This window comes from Corylus avellana, chromosome ca2 (genome assembly GCF_901000735.1).
Source record: "Corylus avellana chromosome ca2, CavTom2PMs-1.0".
NCBI classification, from domain to species: domain Eukaryota; kingdom Viridiplantae; phylum Streptophyta; class Magnoliopsida; order Fagales; family Betulaceae; genus Corylus; species Corylus avellana.
The window spans coordinates 16787399-16803863 of NC_081542.1; the positions used below are offsets into that span (position 1 = coordinate 16787399).

At 31.6% G+C, this 16465-nt stretch overlaps 1 protein-coding gene across 2 annotated transcripts; it reads right to left on the reverse strand.

Annotated features, from left to right (window-relative positions):
• Positions 1-3727: 3727 nt before the first annotated feature.
• LOC132171535 (transcription factor MYB78-like) lies at positions 3728-4873 on the reverse strand. Of its 2 annotated transcripts, none has more exons than XM_059582875.1 (3): positions 4650-4873; positions 4417-4546; positions 3728-4319 (listed from the first exon to the last, which is right to left on the reverse strand). In XM_059582875.1, the coding sequence occupies exons 1-3, from the start codon at positions 4804-4806 to the stop codon at positions 3767-3769; spliced, it is 840 nt and encodes a 279-aa protein (XP_059438858.1). In that variant the 5' UTR covers positions 4807-4873; the 3' UTR covers positions 3728-3766. The 2 variants fall into 2 exon arrangements, with proteins under 2 accessions (XP_059438858.1, XP_059438857.1); XM_059582874.1 differs by having other exon boundaries at positions 4417-4555.
• Positions 4874-16465: the final 11592 nt, after the last annotated feature.

Here is a 16465-nt window from a genome sequence, read left to right on the forward strand (position 1 = left end):
TAGCAAACTGACACCTGTCAAAGTGGGCCTGTTACTGGATCAAGAAATGATCCATCTTATTACGACCTATACTTCTTAATGGTTTCTTACATTCTCTCTATTTCAATTAAAATGGAAATGAATTATTTTATGGTGTATATTAAATTTTTTTTTTTTTTTTGGTTTAAGTCACTTAGGATGCATTTGGGATTACAATTTCGCAACAATAATCTACGTTTTTAAAAGATATCGCAAAACATAAGTCATTTGACATTGCGATTTAAAAAACACTTAATCTAAAATAGAAAGAAAAAAAAAAAAAAAGTTTTGACAATTATATTACATGAAGATATTTTTTCAAAAAACAAAAAAAACAAAAAACAAAAAACACCCCCAACGCATTAACAAACAGAGAATCTTTATCTTTGTCAAATGAATATCCTCATTTTCTTGGACTTTTATTTTTATTTATTTATTTAAAATCGTACACTAAAAAAGTCTTCAACGACAGAAACGTTTATGTTAGCTGAAGCATGACAGCAATTATATCTTAGAAAAAAAAAAGTCACTCCTTCAAACCATATAATTCAACTTTGTCTCGGCTGCTGCAGCTTGAAAAGAGTCAGATGAGCAAAGGTCGTCTGGCTGCTTACATTTTCCAAACTTTTGTTGGCATTCAAGAATTTTGCATTCAAAAAAGTGTCCAATTTCAATGCCCTCATCGCCTCTCTACCACCTCTTTTTTCCTCCCTCTTTGATACCAATTCACACTTGATTATTCTCCACGTTTTAATTCACAAAAAAAATAAAAAATCATTGGTAGAACAATTAAGCAAAAAAATTGATTTTTAATTTATTTGGTTGGTAGCTTATTTGTCAACCACACACTATCTATCATTTGATTATGGTTGACAATTTTTTATACAACCCGTGAACTTGACACGGAGACACCCAATACAAAATTAGCAAATTCGGGTTAAAGGGTCCGACTAGTTTAATTAATGAATCGGCTTAGAGTTGACTTATATAGTACTATACCCATACCTCAATACGACGACATGACATATAGAATTGACAATTTTTTGCATGACCCGTGAATTCGAAATGAGCATAACATGAAATTAGTGGGTTAAATTTAAAGAATTTGATCTGTTTAATTAAATGTGCCAGATTAAGATTAGTTTTATATATATATATTTCATGCCCTCGACATGTGAACACAAATTACCACATCTACATTTCATCAATTATGAACTGTTATGTCATTTTGTAAGAAAATTATAGTAAAAGTTATAGTACTCTAAACGTTCTTCTATAGTTAAGGTCGAAGTGTTAACGTCAAGGTATTTCGTTTCGTCAAGAATAAGGCTTTGCAAGAAAGTTGCATGTATTTAAAAATCTGTGGGACATTGAGAATTTGTTAACAAAGAATTGTGGGGTGATTTAGATTGGAATGAAGAGGATGAGGTTGATGTCCATATCTTTCATTTCATAGTGTATGATTAGTTGATATAGATTTGAAAGAAGACAAAGAGGTTGCTGTCATTACTTACTAAGAATGCACACAAACCAAGAAGATAATTTAATTAATCAAGTAAATATGGTTTAATTAACTTGCCGTATCATGAATTATGACCAATATTATATCGTCCTCAATTGTTCACATTGAGTTGACCCCACTTTGTCAACGGTAAATTGCCTGTTGTTATTGTATTTTTTATTTTTTTATTTTTCTATTGATGTTATACTTAAAAGAGTTGTTTCAAGGATTGCGGCAGCTAGTGCTTCAATAGTTCAATTGAGAAAACCCGTTGTATATTGTGCATTTTCTTTTCTTTTCATTTTTTTTTAAATACAAAGTCTTCATCACGTTTAACATTAATTTTTCTTTAGCCCTCGTTTAGACGACACAAGAATCCAAAGGAATTAAAGGAATGGATCTAAGAGTCGGTGGTCGGAACTGTGAAATGAAAATATAGTTTTTAACATTATTTTTTAGAAAATTTTTATAAAATCTCTCATGAATTTCTATGCAATTTAAAAGTACTTTTGTGAAGTTCAAAAATTTTTAATTAAGAGTATCCAACATTCGGTTAGAATATATTATTAAATCTTGTCAAAATTTTCAAAATACCCCATTATTTATTTAAAAAATAAAAATTGAAAGAGTAAGGTGTTTATTTTTATTTTTTTATAAAAAAAAATATCTTTGTAACTTTTTCAACATTTTTGCACTTTTTTTTTTTTTTTATTTAAAAACAAAGGAGTATTTTGGGATTTTTTTTTTATTTTTAAATAAATAAAAATCCTAACAAAAATGAATAATTGAAAGAAATTGAAAATTCTAAAAATCAATACATTTAACTAAGAGTTTTTAAATTTTAAGGGGTTGATGTTAAAACGAGTAAAAGTTCAAAAGAATTTTGTAAAATTTCTCCTTATTCTTTTGAAAAGCATTTGAGTGAATTTTGGTTCGAAAAATATAAATGTAAATTTCAAGCGATCCCAATTATTCCATTAATAGATAGAAAGTAACAAATTTTAATTTCTTCTTAGTAGTTTTTATTTTTTATTTTTTATTTTTGACATGTTTGCATAAGAGGGGGCAAGAAATTCGAACTAGTGACATCCGCTTCATTAGACATGGTCCCAGCTATTGAGCTACGTACCTCTTGAGGACTCCCAGTAATTTTTATAAACTCTCAAACAACACTAGCGTAAAAGCTTTATGTCAACTACTATTGTTTTCTTGAGATTTTTTGGATAAATTCTCTCTTTTTTTTTTTTTTTTTTAATGGAATTCTAGAAAAGTTTTGATTGATTCACAGCTAGACACAAGAACAATGTGGAAGAAAAACACAATAAAAGTCTGTCGTCCACATAAGCAGATTCCTCCATATACGCCACCTCTAGCTTCTTCAAGTGCTATATTAATATATAATTGCCCCAAAAAGAAGCACACACTTTTATCTTTTGTTCTTGGTCCTCCTCATCAACTGTACATCGTACAACAACAGTCTGCTTCTCCAATAACAACATATGAAAAAGATATGCGAGTAATTACGTACAAGAAATGGCAACCACTCAGGCCGACTCATAAATCATAATGGGTGCAGCACTACTCAAATTCAAAGGAATGGCCCTTTAGCTTGAAAGGTAAAAAGGAAAGACATTGGTTAGTTGGTTGAAATTGACACGTCATTATTATAAAATAAAAATGTGATATATATATATCACATTTTTATAGTTTATTGACACGTTATTTTTTACGGTTTATTTGATTTGTAATTAATTTTTTGTATTATCAAAATGAACTCAAAAGTCTTTAAAGTATGTCAAAAAAATAATTTAGTCTCTACTGTCAAATTTCGTTCACTGACTTAATAGATTATGATAACATGAAACATTAGAATCAAAAAAATTGTGATACTCGTCATATTTAAGTTAGTGTCATTAACAAAATCTGTTAAATTAGCGGATAGAATTTGACTGTATGGACTAAATTATCTTTTTGGCATACTTTGGGGACCTTTGAGTTCATTTTGATACCACAAAAACTTAGTTATAAATCAAGTAAACCACAAAGACTAATTTTTCATTTTTTCCTATATATATAAATTGATACAATGATGATTGAAACGGTCACGTCAGTATTATAAGATAAAAAAGTAGTAATATATATATATATATGTCGGATTATCAAAGTTAGCAGTAATGCTACTTTTGTGTCTCATGGAAGCACAAATGGTTGAATGCCTAAATGCGTCACGTAAGAGAATTCTATTATTTAGAGTGCATCACAAAGCTGCTGTTGCAAAAACCACATGTTCTCATCACTCCACAACCCGTCCAATGAGTCCCCACCACCAAACCATCCATTGCTATGCTCCAATGCTTGGATATCCATGCCCGGTTGGCATGAGACCGGCCCGTTTTGTAGATTATCCGGGTAATTATTACCGCCCGATAAATCATGACATTCGGTTACATCCGAAATCGACGAAACTTGGGCCTCCGACGAATCCGATGAAGCACCGCCACCCGATATTGCGGGCATGAAATAAGGGTCAACCGGGTCGGTCCCAAACGCGCCAACCTGACTTGGGTTGACCCCAGCTGTGTGGTTACTGGTGGAGGCTGGTTGATCCGAGTAGGGTTCGGATGTGGCCCGGATCCGCTCCATCATCCGGGGAATCCATACGTAACGCATGGCGTCTCTAAACTGTTTGCTATTGACGTCACATTTGAGCTGCTTAGCCTGCTTTTGGACCCTCGTTCTCCAATAGTTTTTTATCTCATTATCTGTTCTCCCAGGCAAATATTGCGCTATTTTGGACCACCTATAATGTTTCAAAACATTAACCCAATATTAAATTTGATCCATTAATTATATATATATAGTCAATAAATGGAATAATGATGACAAAAAGTATATACCTATTGCCCCAACGAGAATGGAGCTCAAGAATCAATAGCTGTTCTTTGAGATTGATATTTCCACGCCTAACATCAGGCCGCAAGTAGTTCAACCACCTTAATCTGCAGCTTTTTCCGGTTCGCTTCAGACCTGTAAAAACTGAAAAATTCGGTTATGGGTTCTAAATTTTTTTTTTTTTTTTTTCCTGATAATTAATTAAGGAATTGGGTGTGGATGGTGATCAATTAATTACCTGCGCAGCGAGCAACGGAGTTCCAGCGACCCTCGCCGTGGATGGTGACGTAAGTCTTGAGCATGGAATCCTCTTCAGCCGTCCATGGACCTCTCCTGATGATGATGTCACTCACCTGCTCTGCAGACCCAGAAGCTAATATCACGTGACCCTCCATGGATCCCAGCTGGGCGAATTAAGGAGATGTTTGGATATAGAGAAGATGTTGGGTTTTTTGGATTAAAGTTGAGAGATAAGAAGGGGATTATATATAGAAGAAGTCATGGAAGACCATGTCACTAATTAATAAAGAAGAAAAAAGTGGCTTCATATACGTGAAAGAACACGCCACAACCAGTGTACTATTTGTTTGATTATTTAAATAATATTGCTAAGCGAATAATTAAGCAAAGAAGACTGGCTAGCTTACTTCTTCGGGTTTGACCCTTTGAATTTTTGTGATTTGCCCCTCACACACGCGCATACACGAATCGACCGTCCATGTTTTTTATTTTTTTTTATTTTTATAATAAGATCAAGTTTCAACATGTTTTTTATTTTATTTTATGGTCTTATACCATGTTTTTGTTTTTACCTTGTGAAGTTGATGGGAGACCGGATTAATTATATAATTATTCACAACCGACCCCTACTAATTAAGCCTCTTCCATCTCTCGTACGTGGTCTAAACTCTAAACTAGGATTAGGGTTTGGCTAGGCTCCATACAATTAATATTTTAGCCCACAGTTTGTGTACCACTTGTGAGAAGGGCATTGATCGACTATGTGGAATTAGAAGCAAATTTCTTCTCTATTAGAATTGATCTCTCCTTACTCATTTCTTTGAATTTAAAGCTTTTTTCACATGCTATTACAAATTTTTCCACCAATATTTCTGTTAGAATATACGAAAAATATATAATATTTTCAATACAAGTAACGGCCCATAAATAAAAAATATTTGATATTAACATAATTATTAAACATATTGAAAATATTATATATTTTCTATATATTCTAACAATTTCAAAGCTTGTGATTCTTGCATATTTTTTTCTTAATAGGATTAATAAAGCATTTTGGTAATTGATAATTTAACATAGTATGATAATGAACATTTTGAAATGAAACTTTGTCCACAGTCAACTCCTTTTTTTTCTTCTTCTTCGTCTTACAATTCCATACATGTGTTTTTCTATTTATTTATTATTATTATTTGTTTATTTTTATAAACATGCGTTAGGTGATGAAATTAAGAAGAGTCGTAAGAAAATTGATGCAAATAACAAGTATAGTCAATTTATGTAGCTGGTGCCATTAAGACTTGAAGTAAACTTTTTGAGTGATCAATGGGATAAGACTGACGCAATTTATTCTCAACACTACGCCGACAAAAAGAATCGTCTCTACTACTCTAGCTCTCGTCAACTTCCAAAATTTGAATAATCGAAAACTTGTTTTTCTCAAGGAAAAATATTTATATTATTTATGTTACATTACGTTTATTCATAATCAAGCCACACACACACAGAGATATATATATATATATATATAAATTGCATATTGTTTTAGGTTAGATATTTTCCTCGTATTATTACGTGACCTATTATGCCACTTAAAAGAAAAATAAGAATACATCCCTTGGATGCATGGTTGAAGGCAATAGTTTTAAATTTAGAGTACTATAAAGGATATTATAATCATTATGACAATTTTTTTATAGACTGGTGTGACATTTTATAATTGATAAAAGGATTAAGTAAAAATCTAATTTATTAATTTAATTAGTTAATAGTTAGTTAACCTATATATCAACCATACAATGACAGAATTAGAAGGGAGCTGGGTAAGGTCCATATATGCATGCAGGACCCCCTTCCGCGGCCCCTTCTACTTACAAATTTATATATAATTATAATATTTACTCATTTATTGTTAAATATTTAAATAAATATAGCTAAAAATCTTAAGATATTTATACATCGTAATGTAATTTTTCGGCCAAGTTTGGCTTACATCAAAATTAGACTTGGTCGTTTATTAATGTTTTGGCTCCTTGATGCAAATGACGAGTGACGTACGTATGTCGTCTTGAAGCTAGTTAAATGAGTTATTTATCTTTATTATCTTTATTATTTAAATTTGTGTGATTGAAGTATTTATCATTTATGTTATCTTAGTAGTAGTTAAGTTTACCAAATAAGAAGTTATTGCCTATATAAATTTCAATGCGTAACCAAGTTTATTTTAATTAATAATGAAAGTATTCTAGTTTTTTATTAGGCTATTGATCAAATGAGATTTTTCTATTAGAGGTGTGACGTACTCCTCTTTTTTTTTTTTGGTAAAACTCTATCTAAATTTCATTTTTTATCAGTGAAACTCTGATCAACGTGAGTTTATCTATCTTTTCTATCTTTAATCATTTGTCATGCATCGATCACCTCTCCTTTAATTTAATAAGAAATCATAGTTTTGTCCCTCTCTCCTTGCCTACATATATATACCGTCTTAATCATTTCAATAAACTATCACATCAATCTGCACAAAAAAAAATTAAAAAATTAAAAAATTAAAAATTAAAAATTAAAAAATTATAGTAAAAACTATATAATTCCCTAAAGATTTTCCTTTCAACTTATAGCCACAATGTTTTGTGGTTGGGTCAATATAGTATCTAATGACAAAAAGTGAACCACATAAATCAGGAGATTCTGATTGTCTGGTTGATCTCATTCAACCCCTGGCTAGGGGTCCTCCATTAATTCTAGCTTATTTAGACCAACAAAAGTGCAAAGAGAATGGAAAAGAATGTACTTAATTAACCACTTTAGACTCCCCGGCCATGAATTAATTAATTTTCTTTCATCTCTATTATTGATACATTGCTTGACAATTAATTAATTACCAAGATCGAAGTTGGTGAAACTTTAGAAAATTACAGTTAAATATTAATTAAAGGAAGTCTATCAAGAATGATCCTATTATATATATATATATATATATATATATATATATATATATATATATATATATATAATTTTATATATAATTTTTTCCTAATTTATCCTATTTTTATATATATATTTGTAAAGTTTAATTCCTCAACGCTTCCCCAAGCTGGGGGGCTAGAAGGAAGAAAGACCAACAAAGACCAGCACAAAGTCTCTTCTTCTAGACACATAACGTACGCAACCCTGCACTATCTCTTCTTCAATATTTCCAAGCACTACTACTTACCACCAAAAGAAAATTCCTTCAATATGTATAAATAATCAACGAGAGCATTATTCCCTATATTCGATCAATTCCCTCTTTGGAAAGTTCCTCGTATATATTTGATTCTTTATCGATCTGTTTATATATATATATATAAAGAGTCAAAAGTTTTGAGTAAATAGAAGATCTTTTACCTCTTTAAAGATAAGGTAGAAGTTCCCTTAGAAGGAATAATGGGCGTCTGGGAATTAAAGCCGGGAATACATGCATCCACAAAAGCCACACTAATGGGTGGGTTAGTAATCTACTATTCCCTTATGGTCAAAAGAGAGGGTCCAAAGTAGCGTTTCAGATTCTTGGCATTTGGGTTTTTTTTACTAGTTAACCAAATTAATTTGAATTGGCAAAGGACTTGAGCCAACCCAAATTCTATTACTTAATTTATTAATTTTCTGATTAAGGATAAAGTATAAGACTTAAGGCTTACGTCCTCTATCATATGCACAGTGAATGACGTATATATAACTCTTTTGTTTTTTGTGGGAGCTAGCCATGCCCAACTCTAGGCCCTCTCCACAATAACTATATATATGTTTTCTTTTCTTTCTTTTTTTTTTTTAAATTGAATAAGGAAAGGATTACAGGGAAGAATCATTTTAGGGTTTTTTTAATAAACATTTTAGGGTTTTTTTTTGGGCCCGCAAAAATTTTTAATAAAGTTTGATCTCCTTAAATATAAATTTCTAATTCCGTCCTGATAGGACAAACCGAAGCCTATCATATATAAGGTTCATCGATACCCTTAAGGAAGGATGTCTCTTCTTATTTGGCACAGTAATGCTAGAAAGAAAATTTTTGTCTTTCTATTGTCGATATTACAACAACCTCCCTTAGGTCTTTCGTAATAAATGAATTAAACACGAGAACCTAAGGGAGGTTATTATGGGAAAACACTTACCCCCCAGAAGAATTAACAATTTTGCAATCATAACCTCAAATGATCAATTTTTGTGACGTTGGTATTCCATGTTTCAGCCCATTTTAACTTCATTCTTACCGTTACAACACGTCATCAATATATATATGCTTACCTTGTTTTTAGGGTTTTTTTTTTTTTTTTGAAATAAGATTATGGTAGTTTTTTTTTTTTTTTTGACATGTCCACACAACGGAAGGAGGAGGGGAATTCGAACTAGTGACTTCTGCTTCATGAGGCGTGGTCCACAACCGATTGAGCTATCATTTGGGAACAGATTATGGTAGTTTTGAACATCTTGAAGTGCTCTTCTTATTTTTTTTTGTTTTACCACCGACTTATATTGCCACGTTTTGTTTATGACCACCTTCTTGACAACATGTTTTAATTTTAAGGTTTAAAGATCACAAAGTCTTGATGATATACAAGGCAAGAATATTGTAAAAAATTTCTTTATAAAAAGATGTTGCCTTCTCAAAAAATTTCTAATTTTTTTTCTTTTTATCTCTTCTCTTTTTTTTTTTTTTTTTTTTTGCCCTTAATTAGTTCTACTATGTTGGAGTATTTATTAAATAATTAATCAGAATTCAAAACTTACCTCTATCATTTACTTTTCATTTCAATTAAATATTTTACTTATCGAAAATCACTCAAAGCACAAGCTAGCATGCTCGAATTATATCTTCAAATCAACAATGCGTTTCTCTACAAAACAAAATTCCTATGCAAATGAGCTTTTTATTTTTTATTTTTTTATGTACAATCAAATTCATAACTTCAAATGATCAATTTTTGTAACGTTGGTATTCCATGTTTCAGCCCATTTTAACTTCATTCTTACCGTTATAACACGTCATCAATATATATATATGCTTACCTTGCTTTCTAGTTTTTTTTTTTTTTTTTGAAATAAGATTATGGTAGTCTTTTTTTTTTTTTTTTTTTTTTGTATAAAGGGAAGGAGGGAGATTTGAACTAGTGACTTCTGCTTCATGAGGCGTGGTCCACAGTCGATTGAGCTATCATTTGGGAACAGATTATAGTAGTTTTGAACATCTTGAAGTGCTTTTTTTTTTTTTTTTGTTTTACCACCAACTTATATTGCCACGTTTTGTTTATGACCACTTTCTTGACAACATGTTTTAATTTTAAGTTTTAAAGATCACAAAGTCTTGATGATATACAAGACACGAATATTGTAAAAAATTTCTTTATAAAAAGATGTTGCCTTCTCAAAAAATTTCTAATTTTTTTCTTTTTATCTCTTCTCTTTTTTTATTTTTGCCCTTAATTAGTTCTACTATGTTGGAGTATTTATTAAATAATTAATCAGAGTTCAAAACTTACCTCTATCATTTACTTTCATTTCAATTAAATATTTTACCTATCGAGAATCACTCAAAGCACAAGTTAGCATGCTCGAATTATATCTTCAAATCAACAATGCGTTTTTCTACAAAACAAAATTCCTATGCAAAGGACCATTTTTTTTTTTTTTTAATGTACAATCAAATCCACTGAAAACTAAAAGGAAGTTTATCATAGACATTGTTATCGTGCCCATTAATCATAAAAGCAATTTTAGTATATATTACAATTCCTAGAGCCTAGTTGTTGAAAAATGAAGAGACACCAATGGTGGCATATATTCTCTAATGTTTCTACTTTCAGAACGTCAAAAACACTTTATCCAAAAATCATGTCTCATAGTATTCCACTCTTAGAAGATACTGAAACACATTCATATTAACTTGTCCAGTCATATGTATAAGATTATATAAATTAATCTTAATATAACCAATTTAATTAAACGGGTTGGACCTATATACTTTAACCCACTATAATTTTGTGTTAAATTCATATTTGGTTCATGACAAGTCGTGTAAAAAATTGTCAACCTTTAATATCGTATCAGATTTGGGTTACAGAGGCATGAGTGATCACTTATTACTATATATAAGACTTTAATTAACTAGCCCAGACCCCTCAAGTCTAATCCGTTAATATTATGTTGAGTTCGTGTCAAATTTACAGATCATATAAAAAATTGTCGGTCTTATGGCTTTTGGTGATTGCTACTATCTTTCATATGCTTCTTTGGAGGTTTTGGTGCCTCTACCTAGAATTTTTTTTTTTTTTTTTTAACAAGTCTCGTAATGTAATGGTCATTCTTTTGCATGAATTATTATGTAAAAAGTAGGCAAGAAAAAGAAATAATCATTTGGTTTGAATGTTGTGTATATATATATGGTGGTGGTGTCACACCCATTTCAGTTTCGTACTCAATTAAACACTCTTCTTCAGTCTTCATCAGAGAGGGCCCGATAGCAAATAGTACAAGTGTTGGCACGTGGTGGGTTGCCGACATACATGCAAATGTTATACTAGCAAGTGAGAATTTATCATCAAATGAAACTCATCATCTTAAACCCGGATTATTAATTAAACAAATAACTTAAATTTATGAAATAAGTAATAATTTAATATGGTATTAGCACAAAATTGATGAATTCGAACATTAACTCCACAATTCACCTTAAAAAGTGCTAACTTTTGTGATTTAACATAGACTTGGTATAATAAGAAATCCTCTATAATTGTTTGGGTAGCTCTTGCAATTAGGTAAGCAATTATAAGAGACGTTTGATTTGGCGAAGTATACGTGTCCAAACAAATTGTGCTTGCTTGAATAATCCGAACACCTATTTGAACAAATGAACCCTATTAATAGCTGAAAACATTTATTTAGACAAATGAGCTCCGTGTACAACTCGTTACCATATAAACAAGATTACAGAAGACTCAAGCTAAGAGGCTAAGTCATTGGGCATTGGTAGGGATTCATGTCTACCCCTAGGGTTATGAAAGAGATGTCAAATCGGAAAAAGAGGCCTAGAATATAGACAGCAATGGAAATCTCAGCAGTACATAACGAAATCTCTTTGCTAAACCCACAAGAATTACACAAACTTGCTGCAAAAAAATGCCACTTGGAACTGTCTAATTCAAGATGAGAAGACTTCCATTTAAGAGAAAACGTGAAGGAGAAAACATCTTTACTATATTGGAGATAAAATAATGCAACATTTCTTGTCCTACTTATACTGTTTTTCTATTCAGCAAGCGTCCAGTTGGTATAAGATACTTCTCGATCTACTTCTTTTCTTCTTTCTTTCCATTGGCATCCTAAATCTACGGGATTATTACCAAAACAAAAAGATTCAATACGCCATACTTCAAAGTGATTCTTGTCCAATCCATCATTTCGTATTAACTCAAATTTTTAGTATAAATGATGATTTATAATGGTATTAAAGCATAAATCTCTTCAATTCGAATTTGTCTCCGTCATTCGTCTTTTATTGTAATTTAATATTTCATGTATCGAGACTCACATATTAAAGGAGAGTTTGAACCTACATGTGAGAAAATATATTATAATATAAATGTGATTAGATACATCCATTCCATTCATAATGTAGTATTATGATTTTTTTTTTTAATGTTAAATTAGTACTTATCCTACAAAGTTAAGTTGATAGTAAATGATGATTTAATAATTTAACTAATACTTTAACATCCATTCTCATGTGGGAATAGAATCCTCTCCAGTCTAAAATGGTTCATGGCTAAGATTTTTTCTTAGAAATCCTAAAGCCACAAATAGAATACATGTCCACTAACTAAAAATAATAATAAAATATTATTTTAGATTTAAATAAAAATAAATAATAAAATAATAAAATATTAAGGGGTGACTGGTCACCCCCAATGGGGTGGCCAGACCACCCCAGTTTGGGGCTGGGTTGGCTTCGGCCACCCTAGACCGCCGGTTTGGGGTGGCTCCCTTGGGGGTGGCCGAGCCACTGCAAGGGCCAAATTTAAAAAAAAAAAAAAAAAAAAAAAAAAATTGTTTGGCCCTTGACCACCCCCGTTGGGCCTAAGGGCTTCGGCCACCCCAGACCCCATGGCCCTTGGGGGGTCCGGCTACCCCCAAGCCCAAGGGCCAAACGGAGTTTATTTTATTTTATTTTATTTATTTATTTATTTTTAGATTTGGCTATTGGGGGTGGCCGGACCACACCCAAGGGCCATGGGATGACCTATTTTATTATTTTGTTTTTAATTTTTATTTAAATTTAAAATAATATTTTATTATTATTTTTAGTTAGTAGATAGGTGTCCTATTTGTGGTTTTAGAATTTCTAAAAGTAAATCTTAGCCATGAACGGGATATTCTCCAGTCCATTTTGGACTAGAGAGGATCCTATTCCCCTCATGTGAGGATTCAAACTATCTCTTAATAAATGAGACACAATATATAAAATATTTAATTGAAATACTGTGAACAGTCAATGTTTGAACTTAATATCTCCTAGTGGGGCCCACTCCTTTTACACTTATTTACAACATTACCTTCACCACTCATTGGGCAACACATGTACACATAACTTTTGCACTTAAGGATAAAAAGAGATATGAGAGAATGATAAATGGTTATGCTCCTTCCTCCGTGAAAGACCTCTCTGGCAAAGACTGAAAGAAAGTGTATCTCTCTCTCTCTCTCTCTCTTGCTTTTATGGATATTAGAAGCAAATTTTCATTATATTTTTTATCCACAAATAAAAATATTAACTTAAGCATCGAAGAGTCTTCGGTTGACCTTGTTTTTGTTTTGCAGGAATATCATTGCCGTACAAGAGTTTCTTCACAGCTTAGCCATCAAGAAAATCACTGGGTAGCAAATTCTTGGACCAGAAAAATGCACCAACAGAACTCATAACCTTTGCTCTAATACCATGTTAAATCATCACATATCTTAAAAACTTAAGCTAATAAAAAAGTATAAATTTAATTGTTTAATTAATTCATTGTTATTCCACAACTATTTATTTAAAAACTTCTAACGCACATGAAAATGAAGTTTTATTCTTGAGACTGGTAAGAAGATAAAAAAAAATAAAAAAAAAATAAAAATATCATATTTTGTGATTTTTATAGTGTATAATGTTAAATCATCATTTATTCTAAAACTTTAAGCAGATAGAAATTTATAAATGTAATCATTTAATTTATATTATAACATTTCACCTCATGTAAGGGATAGTATTAAAATGATAATTTAACATGGCATCACCTATTAAAAAAGAATTTAAATTCACACAGAGAGAGAATGTAAATACAAATTAAGCGATGATCTAACATGTCCTTGGTGGATTTTATTTATTTATTTATTAAGGGTAGCCTTTAATATGTAAGATAGAAAATAAAGCAAATAGCAAAATGGTAAAGTTTTATGGATATGGTTCATTGAGAAAAAGGGGATGGGACTGATTGCCTATTTTGTTTGCTAGAGTAATTGTTTGTGCTCAGAAAAAGGAAAGCTGCATCTCTTCGTACAATAATATTATTGTATTACATGGACCCACCCCATGACGAAACAGTTGATGGGAATGATGACGACGACGACAAGGCGGCTGAGCTGACATAGTCCACGCTCCTGTGGCCACAGTCTTCGTGAAAACGATTGAGCACATGTCGTTTCAACGCTTTGATAGGATAAGGACCTCCAATTTGGAATTCAAGAAATGGGAATTTTGTGGCAACAATGGAGACCCACATCCAAATAAACAAAAAAAATTCTCCTTTATTTATCATTGTCAAATGTTGGGGTCGATCGATCTTTATGCACACCATTAACCTAGCAACCCTAGTATCACTCCATCAAACAGAAAAAAAAAAAAAAAAAAAAAAAAAAAAAAAAAAAAAAAAAAAAAAAAAAAAATCTAAATAAAAGATTCGATTCATAATTATGTGATTCAGATTCGTATAAAAGAAATGAAGAATGGCTTATACGCATGCAAGTCACTCAAGTAGTCATATCACCTTTTGATTGAAATGATAATTTGGTCAACACGAATTTGGTTATTGGAGTGACCCAATTATCCCATCAGCTAACAGGAGTGATTCAACCATCCAACGCAATGCAAGTTATTCCTTCTTCTTCTTTTTTTCCTTTTTTTTTTTTTTTCTTTTTTTGTGAACAAAGAATTATTTTTCTTTATTGTGCTTTAACCATTTATTTTAAATAAACGACCCAAATTAAAGCTATTGCATCCTGTGCAATGCCCTAAATTTTACATAGGGTCTTAATCCAAGCTTTGTAGTTTTTTTTTGGGAAACTATTAACCTAGCAACCCTATGTCAAATAGGCTTAACCGGATTTGGTTTTTATATTATTTCCAAAGTTGCAGAGATTATAAACAATTTCTTTATTGACATTAATTTAGTTGAATACAACATCATGCCTTAATTAGAGAGTTTTAACCAAATTTTATTCCTTTCTTAATAAATATTAATTTGTCCCAATGGGTCACCTTAATTAGCAGGTATGTATGCTACCCACGTTGTTGGCCAAGGTTAATATTTCCTGATTGACTAGTGTTTGGGTGTGGAACACCTCAAATGTTTAAGGTTTACTTGTACATCTGCACAATATAATCATGTAGTTTTTTTTTTTTTTTTTTTCAAATCAATATGGGGGAGAGGTGGGAAAGGGAATTACAACATAATAGGTGGATAACTCAAACAACAGTCCTTAAACAATCAAAAGTCGGTGCAAAAACTAAGGAACAAACTAATCAACGAGAACGAGACAAATAAATGACTTGCCCCATGAAGAGAACAAGAGCAGCCACAACAGGCTGCTAGCAAAAACAAAGCAAAGGACTCCGAAATGCACACAAACCTGAAAAAATCCCTCAACCTCTTTCGAATGACACGAAACGGGCATGTAGTTACTTGTGCATACAAAGTCTCTCATCTTAAAAAAAAAAAATTAATTAATTAATTAATTAAAGTTTTTGTATGGTAGTATACCTAGGAAGGCTCAAATTGAAAAGTGGGGAAACAGACAAGCAATAACGATGGACCCTCATGAATGTGTCTAAAAGGTTTTTATAGTATACACCACTAAACCAGCAATCCCACTAATTAAGCTTGCCTTCTTCCTTTTAAAGACAGAATTAAAACGCCATTGTCAAAGCAAGTTTCTTTCATGCGCTTCTTCAACTGACTGTGAATGAGTTTTCTAAGTCAAAATGGAAGCTTCCAGCACTAAAATATTGTCTATGAAGCTCTTGTAATGAGTCTTTTTGAGCAAGTCACAAAATCAATAGTACCCATTCATCATAATGGTTAGTATTATAATGCAAATGTATCCCACTTTTGACATTAGAGATCAACTTAGAAATACTTTAAGCTAACCATTCCTAGCATATTATTTTACCCTATAGTGGCAGCATCTCATTGCAGGCAACTCAACCCCAGGGTATGCTAAACCGGACGAGAGTTCATTACAATAAGGTTGTCCAAATTTCACAAAAATTCAGGCAATTTATGAGAGTAGGCTGTGTGCTCTGAGGAATATAGGGTGTGTTGAGAGCCCCATAGTGATAGCCACTCTTTCTTAAGCTCTTCAGATTTTTGTGAAATTTATGTTGATACCATGATACCCCTACAATGCTAAGCTGAATGAGGATCCGCTACAATTAGATTGCCCAAATTTCACAGAAATCCAGGCAGTCTAAGAGAGCAGAGTCTCATAGCCCCCCTTTTAAGTTGCCCAAATTTCTGTAAAATT